We start from the raw sequence: 21,088 nt of genomic DNA, 5'->3' as shown, positions 1-21,088 counted from the left end.
ATCTTAGAGTTTGAGGACTAGATATATTAACCATGCCAGGAGCACAGGAAGTTTTAGCTCCCCCCCGCCAGACAAACTCCGGAAAATGTAGCTCCCCAGATGAAGTCAAACAACCAAATGGAGGTCCCGCTACAATTTTGTATTTAGAGACAGTTAGGAATTGTCAGTGTTAGAGGCAGGAGAGCCTGGTGGTTGGACTCTCTAGAGCAGGGGTGGCCAAACCTTTTTTTTTTTTTTTACACAGGTCCACTTTTGTGGCTCTTCCCTGCATCAGAGTCCAGGGTATCTCCCCTCTCAGAGCTCCAGTAAGGGGGCTCCCACTCGGAGCTCCAGTTATAATGCCAGGATGAATAAAAAAAAAAAATCTACAAATTTGTATCAGATGTCTTTCAACATAGCCTGAGTATATAATACAAAAAAGACTAAGGCTAGCACTGTCCCTTCCCTGGCCCCAGGATCTCCCTCCCCTCTCTGACTCCAGGACTCCTCCCAGCATCTTCTTCCCCTTCCCTGGTACTTTCCCCAGCCAGAATGGATGCTGTTTTTATAAGTTCCAGTGAAGATTTTATTTTGAACAGCACTTTTGGTGTCTCCCCCCCCCCCCCAAATCTGGACTCGAACCCGGACCCATACCACCCCCAAAGTGAAGGATAAAGCACCCAACTTGGGGACCGTTTATAGAATGATACAACAGCTGGTCTGTGAGGTGCAGCTGGAACACAAAGAACCTTGGGTTCAGTATAGCATATGATGTTCAGCAATAGAGCAATATCAAACTGTGGAGAAACTCAGTCCTGCATAGCACATAAAATGATTTTTATTTTCCTCTCTTTGCACTGTGTCTTGGATGTGTGGGAAGTGTGGTCAGGCTGGGGCTGGATAAAGCTTAGAAGTTCCATGACCCATTCTGGAGCCCTGAGCCCATGCTACCAGTATAGTCAGCAGTGGTGGCACCATACCTTAGTGATGTTATCCTGCAGGGTGAAGTTGATGGTCACCAGCCCAGAAAAGCCCACATCAGGAAAGGTGAGGCCCTCCACATAGAAGCTGATCTCCTCCTCCCCAGGCTTGCGTTTCACCTCATGGTACATCTTATCTGTCCCTAGAACATGCTCGAACGTGGATTTAGTCTCACCCACTGGGTACAGAAGAAAGAGAAAACTTGTCAGTGATGCCATAGACTACTAGTTCACATCATGTGTCATAGTATATGGATCAATCAATAATTATCATGTATCCAAATCAACTTGCTTCAATCAAAATAAACTATAATTAACGCTACATAATGTATTCAGCAATACTTTTGAAAAATGTATTTTATTTGAAAAAATTGTTGATAGGAAACAAATTGTTGATAAGAAAATATTTTTTTTGGAAAGGGTTGTGGTTTCATATTCCATATATTCAACAATTGGTAATATTCCATTACCTTATATTTTTCTAATAATTAACCAACCAACCGCCTTCCAACCGCCTTTTATTGAAAAATAATGAAAATTGTCCACTGTTTTTTTTATTCAAAAACTTTTTTTTAAAAAAAAGGGGCAAAAGCCTCTTCAACTCTTACAATATTATTTCCCCACCACTCTCCATCAAACCATAGATGAAGTGTTTCACAAGTTCTTAATGGCAATGGTTTGATGTTTCTACATTTTATGGTAATGTTACTTACAAACCTGGGAACTCTCCAGATTTGACCCAGAGACTCTGGAATTCAAAGGGAATTACCAGGTTTCAGGCCAACATCTGGAAACTCTAGGTGCTGCAGCAGGCGCAGGCCCCAGAAGTAAAAGTCAGCTGGTTTGCATGGCTGGCAGGAAGGAGGAGAAGCATCGGGTCACAGTGGCTGAAGAAGAGAGGCAGTGGCAGGCCCACGTGGGTTGCTGGGAAGGAGGAGGAGCATCTAGCCCCAGTGGCTAGAGAAGAAGGCAGCTTCAGGCCTGCACTAGGAGAAGGAGGAGATCTGTTGGCCACACAGCCAGAAGAGGAGGAGCCTGGGTCTCACAGCATGGAAAGAAGGAAGAGATGATCTGTTGAGCCAGGAGGAGGAGGAAGAGCCTGGGCCCCACATGGCAGAAGGAAGGAGGAGATCCATTGGATTACAAGCATGGATTTTCTCACATGGAGGAGGAGGATTAAGCTGTCATTGGTGTGGGTGCAGGTTGAGGGAGAGAATGAATGAGCATGTGTGTGTGGGTGAAGCAGAGAAGTGAGTGTGGGTATGGGCATAAGAAGGACAGAAGGAAATGTTAAGGCATGTGTGTGTGTAAGAGGGATAGAAGTGAGTGAGCAAGCATAAATATGTGTGTATGGGAGAATGAGAGGAGTATGAGAAATGAGCATGTATGTGTGTGAAAGAGTATGAGTGTGAATAGGGGAGGGTGTTACAATGTTATGTGTTTGTGCATGAGAGTTTGCACGCATGCTACTGCCTCTTCATACCCCTCCCTTCCCCCACTAATCTGCAACATGCAACAATCTAAAGGAGCTTTACAGGGATGTGAAGGAGAATTATGAGATCCTGAGCTCTGTGGCAGCCAATGAGGTCATACAGGAAGAGAAGAGGGAGGAGAATCGAGAAGAGCACCCTACAGTACTGGCACTTACACAAAGACAATCAGGAAATGACTCTGGAAATCTTTACCAGAAGGCTGAGGGGGGAGACACTTGCCAAAGTCAGCAGGCATTGGAGAAGAAGCAGCAAGACCCTGCAGGAGATGCTCCAGATGGAGTCACCAAGTGTGTGAGTAGTGACATGAAACTCACAGAGAACCCTGTGCATCAGGGAGACCTGAGAACAGAGAGACTCTTCCAATATACTATCAGTGATCAAATGACTTCTGACCTCCACCAAATATTGTTTTATTAACGGTTCAATATCATACACTATTTGCTTACTTCGATTAATTTGTTCAATGTAAAAACTTGTTTACTTAGTTTGTTCAATGTAAAAACTTCATTTTTTTTTTTTATTCTGTTCTATGTAAACCGCTAAATGTAGCGATAGTTACTGTTCCTTGTGAACCGGGGTGATATGTATATTATACAAGAACCTCCGGTATATAAATTATTTTAAATAAATAAATCTCAAGGTGAATGGAAATCAGAGTTCCCAGGAATGGTTATCTGTTGCTCATTTGAATTCTGACCTGAAGAAGAGAATATTAGCTTTTGAAAGCTTAGTCAAGAAATGTATTACATTAGTCCAATAAAAAAAGGTATCACCATATATAGATATATATATTTATTTATTTATTTATTTAAAATTTTTATATACCGGCATTCATGTTGCAAACACATCATGCCGGTTTACATATAACAGGGGTGTACAATGAACAGTTGAATAACCTATTAGTGTAGAAGGAAGCAGTTACAAATAACAAGGTAATAGAACTGGGAGAAGAGAAGAAAAGGGAGAGAATTAGGTATAGGTATTTACATTAGTAATAACATTTTTACATGTGGAAGTGGTAGAACTGGCTGAATAGAATTAATCGGTGTCCAGGAACGCTTTTTTAAATAGCCAGGTCTTAAGTCTCTTCCTGAAGGTTGGGAGGCTGGGCTCCTGTCTTAGGTCCGGTGGGATGGAGTTCCACAGAAGGGGGCCGGCTGTTGAAAAGGCCCGATCTCTCAAGGTAATGTGTCTGGTAGTTTTGGCTGGGGGCACTTGAAGAGATCCTCTGAGTGCGTCTCTTGTTGGTCTGGAGGAGTTATAAATTTGGAATGGGACTTGTAAGTCGAGTGGGGTGTGTTGATGGATGGTTTTGTATATTATGGAAAGAGATTTGTAGAGGATTCTAAAGTGAACAGGCAACCAGTGGAGATCTTTTAGGATTGGAGATATATGATCCCTCCTTCTGGAATTTGTCAGTAATCTTGCCGCAGCGTTTTGTAACATCTGAAGGGGTTTAGTGTAGGAGGAAGGAAGGCCTAGAAGGATAGCGTTACAGTAATCGATCTTAGAAAAAATGATAGCTTGTAGAATGGTTCTGAAATCCTGAGTGTGGAAGAGTGGTCTAATTCTTTTTAGAACTTGGAGTTTGTGGAAACAGTCCTTGGTGGTTCTGTTGATGGAAGCTTTGAGGTTCATCCGGTTATCAATTAATACTCCTAGATCTCTCACCTGTGTAGTAGTTGGGATAGTTGGAGGATTAGAGATGGAAAAGTTATCTGGGGAGATGAGTAGCAGTTCTGTTTTAGAGGAGTTTAAAACTAGGTTTAGGTTAGACAGGAGATGTTTAATTTCGAAGAGACAATTTTCCCAGTGAACCAGTGTTTTTGTGTAAGATTCTTTAATGGGTATCACGATCTGGATGTCGTCGGCGTAGAGGAAATGTTTGAGGTTAAGGTTGGAGAGGAGTTGGCAGATTGGTAAAAGATAAATGTTAAAGAGTGTAGGTGACAGTGAGGAGCCCTGAGGGACTCCTATGGATGCGTCCATTCTTGAAGATTCTTTGTTCTGTATCTTAACCTTGAAGCCTCTGTTGGATAGAAAAGATTTAAACCATGAGAGTGCGGTGCCTGAGATACCTATAGAAGCCAGAATGGAAGTGAGAATGGAATGATTGACCGTATCAAAGGCAGCTGATAGGTCCAGTAGAATTAAGAGGAAGGATTGACCTTTGTCAAGGCCCATTAATATGAAGTCCGACATGGAGATGAGGAGGGATTCTGTGTTCAGTGATTTGCGAAATCCGTATTGTGATTGGAATAGGATTTTGTTTTCTTCAATGTATTCGGAGAGTTGAGTATTGACAACTTTTTCTAGAATCTTGGCTATGAATGGGAGATTGGCGATAGGACGGAAGTTGTTGGGGTCTTTAGGATCCAAATTGGGTTTCTTAAGTAGAGGTTTGATAGAGGCCAGTTTGAGGTCGTCAGGATAAAGTCCTTGGGAGAGTGAGCAGTTTATGATGTCCGACAATGTTTTAGCGATGGAGTCAGGGATGGCCAGGAGCAGTTTGGTGGGGATAGTATCTAAAGGATGGGAGGAAGGTTTCATTCTTCTTATAAGAGTTTGTATCTCTAAGATAGAGATGGGTTCAAGTGTTTCCAGACCATTGTTGTTGAGGGATGACTGTTGAAGAGACTGGTAAAGAGCAGGGTCGGTGGGATTAGAAGGCAGATGAGTTAGAAGGCTGTTGACTTTGTTGTGAAAATGAAGAGCAAGTTCTTCAGCTTTGGATTGTGCTAGGTTGTTGGGAATCTCCTGTGGGTTGATTTGGGTGAGATTGGAGACATAGGCGAAGAGGGCTTTTGCGTCGAAGATTAAGTGGTGAATCTTGGATGCATAGTAGTCCCTTTTGGATTTAGAGGTAGTTGACTTGTATTGATGGAGGGTGGCTTTGTAGATGGATCGTGTATTGGTGCTTGGGGATTTGCGCCAGTCGCTCTCTTTCTGTCTTAGATTTTGTTTTAGCTTTCTTAGTTCTTCCGTGAACCATGGTTGTCTTTTGGAGGCATTTGGGAGTGATTTTTTGGTTGTAAGCGGACATAGCTTGTCGGCTATGGAGTCTGTGATGGCTTTCCAAGAGCGGAGAGCTGTGTTCGGGTTTGAGAGATCAATGGATGGAAGTTGAGAGGCTAGGTGGGAGCTGAGGTCTTCTGTAGAGCAGGATCTTCTGTATGGGAAAGATGGTGAGGGCCCTATGGAGGAGGAGGGTTTTTTCAATGAGAATGAGGTTGAGATAAGTGAGTGATCAGACCAAGGGACCTTCTTGCTTTTGAGGCGTGAAGAATGTTTGATGCCTGGGTTAATAAAGATAAGATCCAGCGTGTGGCCTGCTTTGTGTGTGGGTTTGCTAACTATTTGTTTGAACCCCAGGGCTGAGAGGGCTGAGAGAAAGGATTCACAGCTAGATGATAGGGTAGGGTTGTCCACATGCAGATTAAAATCTCCTAGGATAATTGCTGGAGCGTCCAGTTTGATGAGGGTTGTGATTTCCTCTACTAAGGGGGAGGGGTCTGTCTCAAGGAGGCCCGGAGGGGCGTAGACGAGTAGGATTTGTAGTTGTTCCGAGGTGAAGAGACCCATTTCTAGTTTAGAGTCTGAGATGTATGGGTGCTGGATGAACCCGAGGTCTTTTTTTGATGCAAATAGGAGTCCTCCTCCTCTTTTTTTCAGTCGGGGGATGGAGAAGATGTCGTAGTTTGATGTGGGAAGTTGGTTTGTAATTGCTGTGTCCGTGGGTTTGAGCCATGTTTCCGTTATGGCACATATATCTGGTTTGGTATCAAGGAGATAGTCGTTGAGGATTATTGATTTCTTGGACAGAGATTGTGCATTGAATAATGAAAGTGAGAATACAGTGAGGCCTAAGAGTTGGGTGATGGGTGTTATCAAAATTGGGGCGAATGATTTAAGGTTTCGGTGTAGCGCCTGTCGTTTGGGTTGTAGTATGAATGATCTGTTAGGTTTTCCTATTGCTGACAGGCTGTGTTGTAAAATAGGTATTGGGAAGGTGGGGAACATTTTAGCGTGTGGCGCTTGTGTTGTAATGGTGCTGTGCTTGTGGTGGTGATGGACCGGAGTGAGAAGGCAGTCTTTGTGAGCAGAGGCAAGTTGGAGCTGGAGTTGGAATGTAGCCCTCCGGGGCTACACGAAGGGGCACACAAAGGGGCAGGCCCCTTTGTCGTGCTCCTTCGGCGCGCGACGCCTAGCTGGGTGGGATTTAAAGCTCTGTAGGGCGTTATCTGGTTGGCCGGCTTCCTAATTTTGGGCGGGTCTTAGGGTGTATCCCTGATTTGTTTGTGTTAACTTTTTTTTTTTTTTTTTTTTAATATTTTCGTTGTGTTCGCCGGATTGTGCCTCGGCGCGCGCGGCTGGCGTTGGGGTCCCCCGGGTGGGGAGGCCGAGCACTGACCTGACCTTCCCCCGGTGGGGCTCCGGCGCCGGTCGCGCAGGTCTTCGGTCGCCGCGGAGAAGGAGGAAATGGCACCTGCAGTCAGAATTTAAAGCCCTGCCGGGCTTTAGCTGGTTGGCTGGTTTTTTTCTTTTTAGGGCGGGCTTAAGCTTTTTTTTTCCTTTTTAGTTCGCCGGATTGGGCCTCGGCGCGCGCGGCTGGCGTTGGGGTCCCCCGGGTGGGGAGGCCGAGCACTGACCTGACCTGTGTGTGTGTGTGTGTGTGTGTGTATTTTGGTTTTTATTTGTTAAATTCTAATTTATTCCTGGATAGTAGCTGCAGTTTAAGGTGTAGTTAACTTTTTAGCCAGCAATGTTAAAGGAGTGCAAGCCCATATATATGGCCCCATTCCACTACCCCTGCCAAAAGTCCCTGGTGGCCTGTGGGGGTATGGTCAAGCCCCTAGGACCCATCTCCATGCCCCCTCCAGCACATCCATATGATCAGAACACCCCACCCAACTAAGCCATGCTCCTGGTCTCCAAATCCCAATACTAGTGAAAGTTTTAACAACCCCACCCTATCTTGGCTCTCCCCCTTCCAGGCTACCACATAACTCCAGTATAAAGAACAGAATGAGCCAGTTCTAGCTTTTCTCCCATTACATCCTGGCTTTTCTCTCATGCTGTCGTCATTTGTATGTAACTATGCATGCACTGGGAGTAAAACCAGGACTGATCCTTTTTACATGGATTTCTGTCAACATGTTACACAGAAAAAACAATAAATGGTATCTTACAAGACAGGCCAATATGCATGAAATTAGTCAGATACTCACCATGCTTACGGAATACTCCAACCTTATCAAGGTCAGAGAGGGCAATATGGAGAAGCAGCTCGTGGTCAAAAAAGATTGCATCAGGGCCACGGACTGTGAGGATCATCTGGGACATGTCCTTCAAGTCTAAGAAGGAGAAGAGGCCTAAAGCTGTCACATGGTGTTCTTTTTCTTTCATTCTGGTGCCTCAAAACCTTGATTATACACTCTGAGCATGATTTTCAAAGGGACTTCTGCGGGTGAAGTAGTGCTTCACCTGCAGAAATGGCCTTTTAGAAAATTACACAGCTGATAAGTGCGTAAAATGACATGTATACATACTACATGCACATAAGTTTCTGTGTATAGAGGAGAGGCATTCCAGGGCACGGAGTCTGGGCATGGGTGGGACTTAAAGGCATGCTTTTTAATTTAAAAAGCATGCACATGAATTCTTTATGCAAAACCACGCACACCAAATAGCAGGTGTAATTGTGTGCACTTACTTTTGCTGGCATAATTTTCAAAGTGAACTTAAGTGCATAAATCCGCTTTGAAAATTGGTATTTGAAAATTGGACAATGAAAAAAATTACTCCTTTTAAGGACAATTTTCAAAGAGATTTATACCGGTAAAAAGTATTTTATCTGTTAATCAGCTGTCTGATAATTGTCTTGTCTAGGAAACCAATGTAGTAAATTATAAGTAATAAATGTGAGAGCTAAATGTTAGCTCACATTTTATTTACTCATGTGGTAAAAATTGTGTTGACACCCAATACAGTAAGCTAATGGGATGCTAATGCAATGGAAGTTCAAAAAGTACGATAACCCAAAACTGTGCTCAAAAAGAATGTTTAACTTGGATAAAACATGATTTGTACACACAACATGTTTTCTGCTTTTAATGGCACAAGTTTATTTGCATAAAACATTATTGGGTTGTAAGTAGTAAATTCAGTTATCAAATACTGCACCATTGTGCAAACATTGGGGTTACCAAGCAGTGAGGTATTCAGTCACCATGTAAGGGTGGGCGGTTTAGAGGACACAGGGCACACAATCTCCACTGAGCTATGATCTGAGATAGTACGCAAAAGAATTTTACTATCTACAATGGAGACCACAAAGTTAGAGTACAAAGGAAGTAATCAATCCTGCTATAAGTGCGATGGTAGGGTGAATCATACATGTAGACTTGGCTCGAGCATGAGTAAGATACAAGGTTAGATTGGGAGGCAGACCTGTGCACCGTGGACCTATCAAGCATAGGGTCTATGCATACATTCCAATTGCCCACTATACACAACTTTTCAAAGCCAAAGGTAATAAGGACATCTGTCAACGATTTATAGATGACAGCTTGATTGTGATTGGGGGCACAGACACTTACCAAGATAAAGTGTTCAGAGTACAAAGAGCAGTCTAAGATGACGTAGCGCCTCTCTGTATCTGAGATCGCTGCATTGTTAAAAGAAGGGATTTATCCATCAAAATACAAACTCCTCTGCTCCTAGAGTTAAAGGAGGAATAGTATATGTCACCCACCCATATGAAAATTGGTTCTTACCTGCTAATTTTCGTTCCTGTAATACCACAGATCAGTCCAGAAAAGTGGGTTGTGTATCTCTACCAGCAGGTGGAGTCAGAGAACAATTAGAACTTTGGGCACTGTTACATAACGAGAGTGCAGTCCCTCAGTATTGGCCTGTACCCAAGCCTACACTAACAGAACTAACTAGCGGCCGAGGTTGAAACCCAAACAAAAAAACGACAACCTGCGGCCTCAACAAACAGACTCAGAAACTGCTCCATCTAGTAACTCTGTCAACAAGGAGCTCCGTAATTAAAGAAACAGCAAATCGTAAGGCAATGCAGTCTTTCGGTATCTGAAGAAAGGGGTGGGCCTCTGGATTGATCTGTGGTATTACAGGAATGAAAATTAGCAGGTAAGAACCAATTTTCATTTCCTGAACATATCCAGAGCAGTCCAGAAAAGTGGGATGTACCCAAGCCACTGGGTACATCCCACACTGGGCGGGAACCCGAAAGACCCGCACGCAATACACTCTCACCAAAGGACGATTCATCATCAGCTTTAACGTCCAAGCGATAATGTTTAGTGAAAGTGTGTAAAAAAGACCACACTGCCGCCCTACAAATCTCCTGAAGCGACAGGAGTTGACACTCCGCCCAAGAGGTCGCTTGTGCCCTGGTTGAGTGTGCTCTGAGACCCAACGGCACTTGACGCCCTTGGGAAATGTAGGCGGAGCCGATGGCTTCCTTAATCCAACGATAGATGGTCGCCTTAGATGCCTTGTCACCCTGTTTGTGTCCCCCAAACATGAGAAACAAGTGATCCGAATGTCGGAAATTATTAGTAACCTCCAGGTAGCGCAGCAAAATATGCCAGACATCCAATAGATGAAGGTCCTTGCCCTAAGAGGAATCCCGAGCCCAGTGCAGAAAACCGGGAAGATCCACCACCTGATTGACATGGAAGGCCGAAACCACTTTGGGAAGAAATGAGGGAACCGTGCGCAGGGAAATTCTATCGTCATAAATCCGAAGAAAGGGATCATGGCACGACAATGCCTGCAATTCCGAAATCCGGCAGGCCGAGCAAATAGCCACCAAAAACACTGTTTTTAAAGTCAGATCCTTCAACGAAACCCTGCGCAGAGGCTCAAAGGGGGCTTCGCACAGCGCCCGGAGAACTAGATTCAAACTCCAATCGGGACATAAAGGCCGGGCAGGCGGACGCAGATGTTTAACCCCTTTGAGAAGGCGAGCAATATCCGGATGGACAGCTTGTTATGCTCAGGCTTGTGGACCCTTGGGCCAATGGTGTACCTTAGGAGGAAGATCCGTAGGTTCTCCCGTCGGGTGGCGAGGCAGAACCGAAGATGCGACCAGCTGACCCTCAGCACTGGAGACTGAGACGACTTGAGGAAGCAGACGGAGAGTCGTGACGTCAAGGAGAAGGACGGAGTCTTCGCCACTGGAAGTCCGTGGTCCCCCCAGGAGGAGCCCGTAGGAACCCAGACTGCTGGGACTTAGGTGGACCTTTGAGAGGTCAAGGAGTCGAGAGTTCAGTGCAAGGGCTAACTGAAACTTCACCCCTGGAAGCCCGCGGTCCCCCCAGGAGGAGCCCGTAGGGACCGGGCCGCTGGGACTTAGGTGGGCCCTTAGAGACGATGGTCCAGAAGAAGTCCGCGGTCACGTGCCAGAGGGTCACCGCTTACCAGTCCGAGGTCGTAAACCAAGGGATCGCCACCTGCCAGTCTGAAGTCACACACCAGGAATCACCGCTTGCCAGTCCGAAGTCAAACACCAGGAATCACCGCTAGCCAATCTGAAGTCAGGAATCAGGAACACCAAGACAAGATAGGAACAAGGATCCGACGTACAAGAACTCACCGAAGCAAGCAGACCTGACTACGTGGGACGTTGCCAAGTCGAAGAATGGGCAGAGGAAGCTTCCCTTTATACTTCCTCTACTCTGGCCCATCAGAGACAGCTGTGAGTAGTTAAGGGGCCTGGCCCCTTTAAATCTTTGGAGGAGGTGCGGCCTTGCACCTAAAGATGGTGGCGGCCATCTTGGATTTCCTCCGCGGAGGAAAGCCTGCAGAACGCCGTGAAGGAGGAGCGGGGACGGTTCCCCACCCGGTGACCAGGCCGGGGACCTGTGCCGGGGCGACGGGCACCGGCCCAGGGGCATAACTAGGAGCTGCCGTGGCGGGTCGCCGCCGTGGGTAAGGTAAGGGGCCGCGCCCGTGGATGTCCACAGGCGCAGAACACAACACAGCTAGAGACACACTATTCAACTGACCCCGCAAGGCGCTGCTGCCACCTGAACCCGAAGGGAATTAAACACTAACCCCCTAGCGAGACCTTGCTGCAAAAATTCAAGCACCCGGATGACGTCCACCGTCAACAGATTGCAGGAGCGTTGGAGACACCATGCCTCAAACAGTTTCCAAATGCGAACATAAGCCATAGGCGTGGCTGGACGGCGAGCCCTTAGGAGCGTGGAAATAACCTGCTCGGAATAACCCTTCAAGCGTAAACGTTGCCTCTCAAAAGCCAGGCCGCGAGAGAGAAGTGATCCTCCCGATCCGAAAATATGGGCCCCTGATGGAGAAGATGCGGTAGATGAGTGAGTTGCAACAGACCCTCTAGGGCCAGGTGAATCAGATCCGCAAACCACAGGCGACGCAGCCACTCCGGCGCCACCAGAACCACCCTGCCGGGATGGAGTTCGATGCGACGAAGAAGTCGACTGATGAGGGGCCACAGAGGAAAGGCATACAGAAGAATTCCCGTGGGCCAGGAACTCACCAGCGCGTCGAGACCCACCGAGCCCTGCTCTCATTGACGGCTGAAAAATCTGTCCGTCTTCGCATTCGCCCTGGTTGCCAATGTGTAATTAATCAATGTATACCATTTTCCCCCAATCCCCCTCCCTAATGCCATTTTCCGCCAATCCCCCTCCCTAATGCCACCCCCAACCTACCCCAAAGGTTAACAGAACCTAAACCTCCTCCATTACCAGAATTACCAGAATTGCCGCACAGCAACAGCTTGTACAACTACTTATAACAAGAAATTGAAAGAACAAATGGAGGACCTTTCAGAATTGTATCTCCCAAACACCGATCAAACAACAAAATATGCACCTTATAAATCCAGACCTAAGTACCCTCTGGTGGGACCTAAACCGGGACCAGGGGACTGGTCTCAAACTTTGACCTAAAACTCTCCAGTAAGAACCCAATACTCCCTCCTCCCAAACTCCATACTCAATTCAACAATCATTTATTACAGCCCAGTAAAAATACATCAAATATTCTTCTGTCACTGGTTCCACAAAGAATTCATAGTAAAAACTGAAGAGAAAATAAAATTAGACACAAGAACCTGTCCAGAAGGCAAAGTGTGCACTCGCAGGAGTACTTGGCTCTCCCAGGTGCAAGCGAGGATGGTTTGAGAGAGCCACAAAGCAAAGAAATATTCCGAAAGGCTATTTCCATCGACCCTGAATTGATAATGAAGCTGTATAGCAGGAGTAGTGCAATGGATAGCTAATTGCAGTAAACTGGAGAGCCAACAGGATGAACTGGACCCAAGGGCGTTGACTCTACTTTTTGAAATAATGCAGAAGCTCGGAGACGTTACAAACAACCCCAAGTCAAAAAATAGAAAAATAAGCATACACTGTCACAGGTTAAAGGTTATTCCAGGTAACCCTTAGTAAACAGACCAGCCTGGAGTCTGTGTGATGTGTAAAGGAAAATTGGTTCTTACCTGATAATTTTCGTTCCTGTAGTACCAAGGATCAGTCCAGATTGCTGGGTTATGCCTCCCTTCCAGCAGATGGAGTCAGAGAAAAGCTGAAAAGCACCCCCTAGATAACCCGGTGTGCCACCTGCGATCCCTCAGTATAATCAATATCAAAGCAGAATGAACTAAATTTAACAACCAATGACGATCAAGCCAACTAATAACCTCTTAAAAACTACAACTTGCGACAAAAAACTATGTCATGTAGGTGTGCAATCTTCGAAAAATCTGCAAAGAGAAAATACAATTAGCTGAGCGGACTCTCCTGCATATGGGCGGGCGTCTGGACTGATCCTTGGTACTACAGGAACGAAAATTAGCAGGTAAGAACCAATTTTTCTTTCCCTGTACATACCAGGATCAGTCCAGACTGCTGGGATGTACCCAAGCTGCCCTAAAAGGGGTGGGACCCGGAGAGTCCCGCTCAAAGCACACTGCTGCCAAAAGAATCCACCTTCAGATCCCGGACATCCAAACGGTAATGCTTAGCAAACGTATGCAAAGATTTCCAAGTGGCCGTCCTGCAAATCTCTTGGGGCGACACACATTGGCTTTCTGCCCAGGACGCTGCTTGTGACCTGATAGAATGCACCTTAAGACCATCTGTTACAGGCTGCCCATGACATATGTAAGTCGAAGCAATAGCATCTTTCAACCAGCGGGCAATAGTAGTCTTAGAAGCCTTACTCCCTTTCTTAGGACCGCTCCATAAGACTAAAAGATGATCAGACAATCGAAAAAGATTAGTTACCTCCAAGTACCGCAAGAGAATCCTGCGGACATCCAATCTCCTCAGATACAGAGCCTGAGGAGAATTCCTATCCTCCTCTGAAAATGCCAGTAACTCAACTGACTGGTTGACATGAAAGGCTGATACTACTTTTGGCAGAAAGGAAGGTACTGTCCGAAGTGAAACTCCAGAGTCAGAAATGCGCAAGAAAGGCTCTCTACAGGACAATGCTTGAAGCTCCGAAACCCGTCTAGCCGAACAGATAGCCACAAGAAACACCGTCTTAAGCGTTAAATCCTTCGGCGTAGCCCATTTCAGAGGCTCAAAAGGAGAACCGCAAAGGCCACGGAGAACCAAATTTAAACTCCAGGATGGGCAGATCGTGCACACCCGTGGCTGTAAGTGTTTGGCACCCTTCAAGAACCGTGCCACATCCGGATGACCAGCAATGGAAGTACCATCAACCTTACCTCGAAAACAGCCCAAGGCTGCTACCTGAACCTGGATCGAGCTATACGCCAAACCTTTCTTTAAGCTGTCCTGCAAGAAGGCAAGAATGTGAGCAATAGTGGCCTGCCGCGGGGACACATTCAACCCATGGCACCAAGAATCAAAAACCTTCCACACCCGAATGTAGGTGATAGAAGTAGAAGTTTTTCGAGCGCATAGAAGAGTGGTAATAACTGCCTCCGGGTAGCCCTTCTTCCTTAACTGTCTCCTCTCATAAGCCAAGCCGCTAGACAGAAGTGATCTGCCTGATCGAAAAATACTAGACCCTGCTGGAGTAGATTCGGCAGATGATCTTGGCGCAAGGGACCATACACCGCCAACTTGATCAGGTCTGAGAACCACGGTCGTCACGGCCACTCCGGAACCACTAGAACAACTGGTCCCTGGTGGGATTCTATTCGCTGTAGAAATTTTCCCACCAGCGGTCAAGGGGGAAACACATAGAGAAGAATGTCGGGAGGCCATGGAAGGACCAGGGCATCCACCCCTTCCGACCCATGTTCCCTTCTGCAACTGAAGAATCGAGCCGCCTTCGCATTCAACTGAGTCGCCATCAAATACAGCCGGGGGACACTCCACCGGCGCGTCACAAGGCCCATTGCATCCTCGGACAGTTCCCATTCGCCAGGATCTAATCCGCTTGGGCGTTGTCCACCCCGACTATATGAGACGCCGCCAGACGGACCAGATTGTGCTCTGCCCATACCATCAATTTGTCTGCCTCGGCAGCGACCGGTTGACTCTTTGTACCTCCTTGACGGTTTATGTAAGCCACGATGGTCACATTGTCGGATAGGATCCGTACCACCCTGTGCCTGACCAGCGGAAGAAAATGGCATAGCACTAGGCGGACTGCCATGGTTTCCAATAGATTTATGGACCACTTGGCCTCCTGAGCTGACCACTGACTTTGTGCCGATCGTGACTGACAAGCTGCTCCCCATCCGGAGAGGCTGGCATCTGTTGTCACGACTATCCACTGAGGATTTTCCAAGTCCACGCCCTGAAGCAAGTGATCCAGAATCAACCACCAATCGAGGCTGGTCCTGGCTGGTTCTAGCAGTGGTACGGGCTCGTCCCCAAACAACAGTTTCCCTTTGAAAGGAAAGGATCCCAGCTGAGACTTAGAAGAAACATCAGCCGACCAGTTACGGAGCCACAGGAGCCTTCTTGCAGAAACTGCTGAAGACATAGTCCGAGCCGAGGTACGAAGAAGATCATCCAAAGCATCAGCCATACAGGCAACCGCCAATTCCATGCGGTTCACTTGTTCAGCCTCCCCTGGAGGAAGCTCCTGAGTGGTGAGCAATTGCTGAACCCAGTGAAGGGTAGCTCTCTGCATAAGGCTGCTACAGATGGCCACCCTCACTCCAAGCACTGAAACCTCAAATATTCGCTTGAGCAAAACCTCCAGTTTCCTATCCTGAAGATCCTTAAGAGCTGCCCCGCCCATTACCGGAATCGTTGTGCACTTAGCTATGGCCATGATGGCTGAGTCCACCTTAGGAATCTTGAGGAGATCCAAGGACTCACCTGGTAGCAGGTAAGGTTTTTCCATAGCCTTGCTAACCCGCAAAGAGGCTTCCGGAGCATCCCATTCCCGGGACATAATATGAAAACGTTTTGGATGAAAAGGAAAGGTTAGAGGAGGAGATCGCAAGCCAGATAAAACTGGATCCCCAGAGGAAGAATCAGTCACCAGCTCAGGAGCCGGAATATCTAGTTCTTGCAGTACATGTGGAATTAGTGGGTCCAGTTCCTCCTTGCGGAACAAGCGGAGAACCTGTGGATCATCACCCTCCACCGGAATGGTGCTATCCACGTCATCGCTCAAATCCACTGTGGAGGGGTCTGGGATCGTGGGATCCAGAGGCGTGGTGGGAGCTGGTAGCCCCTCGTTAGGAACTGGATGAGGAAGCTGCAATCCAACACTTCCCTGTTTCCCCGCTGGCCTGAAATTTTTTGCAGGAGGAGGCTGTACTTCCCAGTCAGCCTCAGCTACCATATATGCCTTGTGGAGAAGCAATACAAACTGGGAAGAAAATGGGTGCTGCCGCTTTAAGGGCCCCCCTGCGGGAGGAGTCGGGTCCGAAGGCAATGCTGGAGGAGGAGCCAAGTCAGGCTGTGCAAAACGTGGTCTCTGAGGACTCAGAGAAGGCAGGGAAAGCGGAGGGAGATCTCCTCCCTCTGAGCCCTGAAGATCAGGATCTGAGGCAGGCAAGATGGCAGGGGCGGGGCAGGCCTCTGCCTCCGAGCGGACTGACTGCTCCCCAAGCCGCAGGAGCACGGCAGAGCTGACTTTGGCCGTAAAAGCGGCCGCTGCGAGGGTCCCTCGCCCCTGGGAATACATCGGGAGCAGAGGCCCTCGCGGGAGATCCGTGGCGCTGGCTCCCCACAGGCCTCACAACGGGACCAGCGCGGCATGGAAAAAACGCACGAAAAAGTAAGTGCAGGAGGGTGAAGAAATCCACCCCCTTCCGGAGGCCCAGGATAAAGGTGGCAGGCTAGGGCCGACTAAAGTAAGTTAAAACTGCCTTGTAAGCTATAAAAACCTCTTATTAGGTTTTTCTTTTTTTTTGTTTGTTTGTCAGCCACCAAGCAGGGGGATTAGCTTCCCTGCAACCACAGCACCCACCAGAGGAATTACAATGTCTCTGGGCCTGTATAAGAGGGAGGAGAGGGACCGGCCCACCGGTAAATCTCCCTAGTCACCGGGTAAGGGACAAATCTCCGGGTACAGAGGCTGTAGGACACTGCCTAGCCTTGCCTGCCTTGAGAGAGAGTTCAGAACATTGTCTGTCTTTAACCTTTTTTTTTAAAACTTAGAGTAAGTTGATCTAGCCAGAGGTGTAAGGGATAGACACTTATGGTGCCTAAAAACTATTAATTAATCAGAAGTATCTATAAGGATCAGGACTGCAGGTTATGCCATCCTCTCATCTGCTGGAGCCAGAGAATACTGAGGGATCGCAGGTGGCACACCGGGTTATCTAGGGGTGCTTTTCAGCTTTTCTCTAACTCCATCTGCTGGAAGGGAGGCATAACCCAGCAGTATGGACTGATCCTGGTACGTACGGGGAATAGTCATGCACTGTGATTAAAAACCAGGCAAATACGCAGCAAAAAAACCCAAATTAATCTACCCCTGCAGACAGAAAATGAAAGAAGAATATATAGCCATGTTGGTTCCATGTATTGAGACGCTGCAATAGATGGACGCAACTTCATGTTACTGAAACCCGAAGCTTCTATTAAAGTAGCGTCACTAGAGTACACACACCGCTTCCGCTGAGCAAAGGATGGCACTGCAGCAAGCTGAAACATGGAGACTGTTTAAGCAGAGCTAGACCGTACAGTATCCAGACTGATGTCTGCTAGCAGCTGTTCCACTTCCTTAACCATGGTGCAGATTGAAGTTTTATTATATATGGTCACCCGTAGTTTTGCCAGATAGATCAAGGCATAGCACACGCCAACATTCCGAAACTCGTGCTTTACTGTGTTAAAAGCCTGATCTTGGAGTTGCAGCTCTGAGTAAAAGTCCTGAAACAGCATTATCTTATGGCCTTGGTATGTAAGATCATCCGCTGAGTGCACTGATTTAAGGATTAGCTGTTTGTCTTAGAAGTAGTGCAGTCTTACAATCAGAGTGCATGGCCGGCTGCCACATGTCGAAATGGGGTCCATAATTCTATGCGCACAGTCAACCTTGATGATGCCGTTTTTCCCTGCCAGGCTGAGAAAGTCAGGGAGCCAACAAAAGATACCGGGCAGAGCCCTCCAATTTTATTACAGTGCAAATGATTTTCAAGATCATCCAGTTTGAGGGCTGACTAGGTTCGTGATCTTTCAATCTTGTCAATTTTGGTGTACATGGAGGTGAGCGAGTCTTCTGGATCAGAGACTCGAGTTTCAACTTTGCCTAGACTCGTGGAGTTTTCCCGGACAGACTCAACAAGCTGTTTTTTTTTTCCTGATCTTGCACCATGGATAAAGAGACTGTGGCTTTTGTTATTATGATTTTCCTGATGCTTTTTATGATTTTTACCATCCTAGTTTGGATTTTGTTTTTTTAAACTTTAATACATTCTTTAGTTGAACACCACAGCTGACTCCTTGCTGTGTTTTGGGGGTACTTGCTACTTTAGTGAATACAAACTTATCAGTGACTGTGAACTGTATAAGAGCAGATGACTGTGACACAGATCCCCACTACCGCACTGAGGGCCCTAGAAGTGAATATCTCCTCTCCGCTGCTGAGCCCTGGTATTCAGGGCTGAAGTCTGATGCATTTGGAACAAGTGAGCAATCTGGGAGAGAAATTGTGGCCCTGGGACTTTGCTGTAGACCTTCAATTAGGTCGCCCCAAAACCACAAGGGGGTTACAACAGCTTTTGAAAGCTCCTCATAATTAGCTGGTCTGACAATTCGGAAGCTAAGTAAATCATTTGCTCCTCTACTGATCTTCATCAGAGCCCCATTCAGGAGTCAGATTGATACACAAACTATGAATACAGCACAGACAGCTGAAAAGCAACTTTTCATCAGATCCCCATGCAGGTGTTACACAGCTTTCTGCCCAGCATTAATACAGCATAGACAGTTGAAGACTGAATTTGGGGCAGGAAACTTTAAAAAAATATGAACATATGGCCATAATAAAAGATGCAGACTTTTTATGCTGTAAAAGTGTAAAAATATAAGGAAATAGCACATAAAAGAAATGAGACCTAGAAGAGGGAGAAAGAGAAAACTGAGCCAGAAATAGGTGCATTGATATTTTGATCATTCTGGATAGCACTGCTGCTCTAAAATAGTCTTGGGATTTAAACAGGTTAAGGTGATTTATTTTGCCATCTGCCTGATAGAGTAGTGTCTCTCGTACCTTCATCTCTGCACATCTTGGTATCAGTATTGTCCATGTTCTTGGATTGGATATTATCCTTGTCACAGTTCACCAGCAGAACAGCTCCTTGCCCATCAGGTCCCCATGTCCAGGATGCCTACAGAGACAAAAAGCAATCAAACTTTCTTAAATGGATAGCATTTGAATGAGAAGTATCAAATGATTATCTTATTTTTTGCTTAAAATACTTTGAACCTTAGGAAGTTCCAGCTCCTCTGCAAATGTCTCTCACCTCCCTTGGTTGTGGATGCCTGAGAACGCTGTGACACATTGGGGCTTTGGCTTCTGCCAACCCTATGATCCTTTGACCAGTGAGCCAGAATGCACACACTATAGGATCACATCAACTCAAGCCTGCCAGTCTTATTCTGGCTACCTCAGGTCAGCACCATTTCTTCTTCTTTGTGCATTTTATGGCTCCACTATCCTTTTTCCTGATGCTAACCTTTCCCAAACTTACTGGTCTCTGCAAACCATTCCAGAACATTGAGTCGACTTGCTTGTCCTCTACATTCTCTATCATCCTAAGCACGCTTTCCTCTGCTTTGTCCACTTCTCTTGAGTGTCAACATTTTCTTAGTCTATTAATTTGATAAACTACCTTTCCCCTTGAGAGATCATTCTCTATGGAATGATTTCCGAGAGGTTTACCTATATTTATGACCTCTTATTTCTCATTCCTTCTATCTTCTCAGCTACTGAGGTGGTGGCTTTTACCTAAGGACTCTGCTTCAGTTGCTGCTCTCTGTGTTGGAGATGATCATTTCTCCCACAGACTTCATTCAATAAATTACAGTGGCAGTGTAAGGCTTCTGTTCTCACCCCCCTGCAGTTTTCAACTCCTCCTTCCACTTCAGTCCCACTTGTTTTCTTCCTCTGATGCTCATTTTATCTGCCATTCTCCCTCCAAATAGCTGTCAGTTTTTGAACCCCTGGTAAGTCCCCTCTTCCTTCCTCACCGACCTGGCTTTCCATCTTTCCTGGACCACCATCTCCTTCCCTTATTCTTGGGGATTTTAACTTTCACACTAATGAGCTCTCTGATGCTTAAGGCTTCAAAGCTGCTTGCCTTAATCTCTAACTGTATTTTACCTACTGCTGTAGTAGGGCAATTTAGCTCCTAAAGCCAAGTAAAAAAGTGCATCCTCGCTTGGTACATAACACATGACATCATGAGCTGAGAGACTGTTAAATAGTTATTTTTTTTGGAGGAGGGGGGGGCATTATTTAAAAATATCACTATTATGCTGCAGACAGACTGCATTTGCTCTCTCATGTTTTCAGTCATTTGTTGGCTTATAGAGAAATTAGAAAAAAGGACAACATGGGGAAAACATTGTCTATTCACAAGAGCATAAAGAAAAAACTGAGGAGCCTCACGCAGCAGTTGGCTGTACAGGAAGGTCCATGCATGCTCAGAAAGACCTTCTGGATCTTTCTGAGCTCTGAGAGAGCTATCACAGCATCACCCCACTAGTGTGGCTGTTTTTAAAGTAAATATGTTTCTACTACTACTACTTACCAGCTCTATAGCACTTCTATATTACTATTATAGTAAACATGATTAAAATCAAGAAGATCATGATCAGGGAAAACCAGTTAATTGAGGCTGTAACAGACAGATGACTGCAGGAAGACTGCAGTCATCTGTCTGTCACAGCCTCAAGAGGAGTGGCACTATACATATAAAAAATATTAAAGCAACAGAACCACTGGATAAAGGAGGCACTATAGGTTAATCTGGAGAGAGGTAATGGATCATGTATAGTATATTAATAGGTAGAAGAAATGGATAGAGATTTAAAAGAGGATGCTCATAAAATTGTTATGAAAAGGGAGGTACTACTGCTAGGGGATTTCAATCTTCCAGATGTTGACTGGGATACCCAGGCTCCAGTGTCATCTAAAAGCAGGGAGATCCTGGATTTTCTACAGGAAAAA

At 46.2% G+C, this 21,088-nt stretch overlaps 1 protein-coding gene across 3 annotated transcripts in view; it reads right to left on the bottom strand.

Moving 5' to 3' along the window:
• LOC115076905 (protein-arginine deiminase type-1-like) overlaps positions 1–21,088 on the bottom strand; it is a 204,821-nt gene that overhangs the window by 75,003 nt on the left and 108,730 nt on the right. For 2 of the 3 annotated variants that reach the window (XM_029578906.1, XM_029578905.1), the window contains exons 5-7: positions 19,127–19,244; positions 7,681–7,806; positions 960–1,138 (exon numbers count right to left, since the gene is read on the bottom strand). In XM_029578906.1, the coding sequence (XP_029434766.1) occupies positions 960–1,138; positions 7,681–7,806; positions 19,127–19,244 (423 nt within the window). The remainder of the gene's footprint in view (positions 1–959; positions 1,139–7,680; positions 7,807–19,126; positions 19,245–21,088) is intronic. The other variant, XM_029578908.1, reaches the window with a different exon arrangement.

Source organism: Rhinatrema bivittatum, chromosome 15, assembly GCF_901001135.1.
Source record: "Rhinatrema bivittatum chromosome 15, aRhiBiv1.1, whole genome shotgun sequence".
NCBI lineage: Eukaryota > Metazoa > Chordata > Amphibia > Gymnophiona > Rhinatrematidae > Rhinatrema > Rhinatrema bivittatum.
The sequence above is the reverse complement of the archived record's forward strand: the minus strand, read 5'-3'. Positions and strand labels throughout refer to the sequence as shown.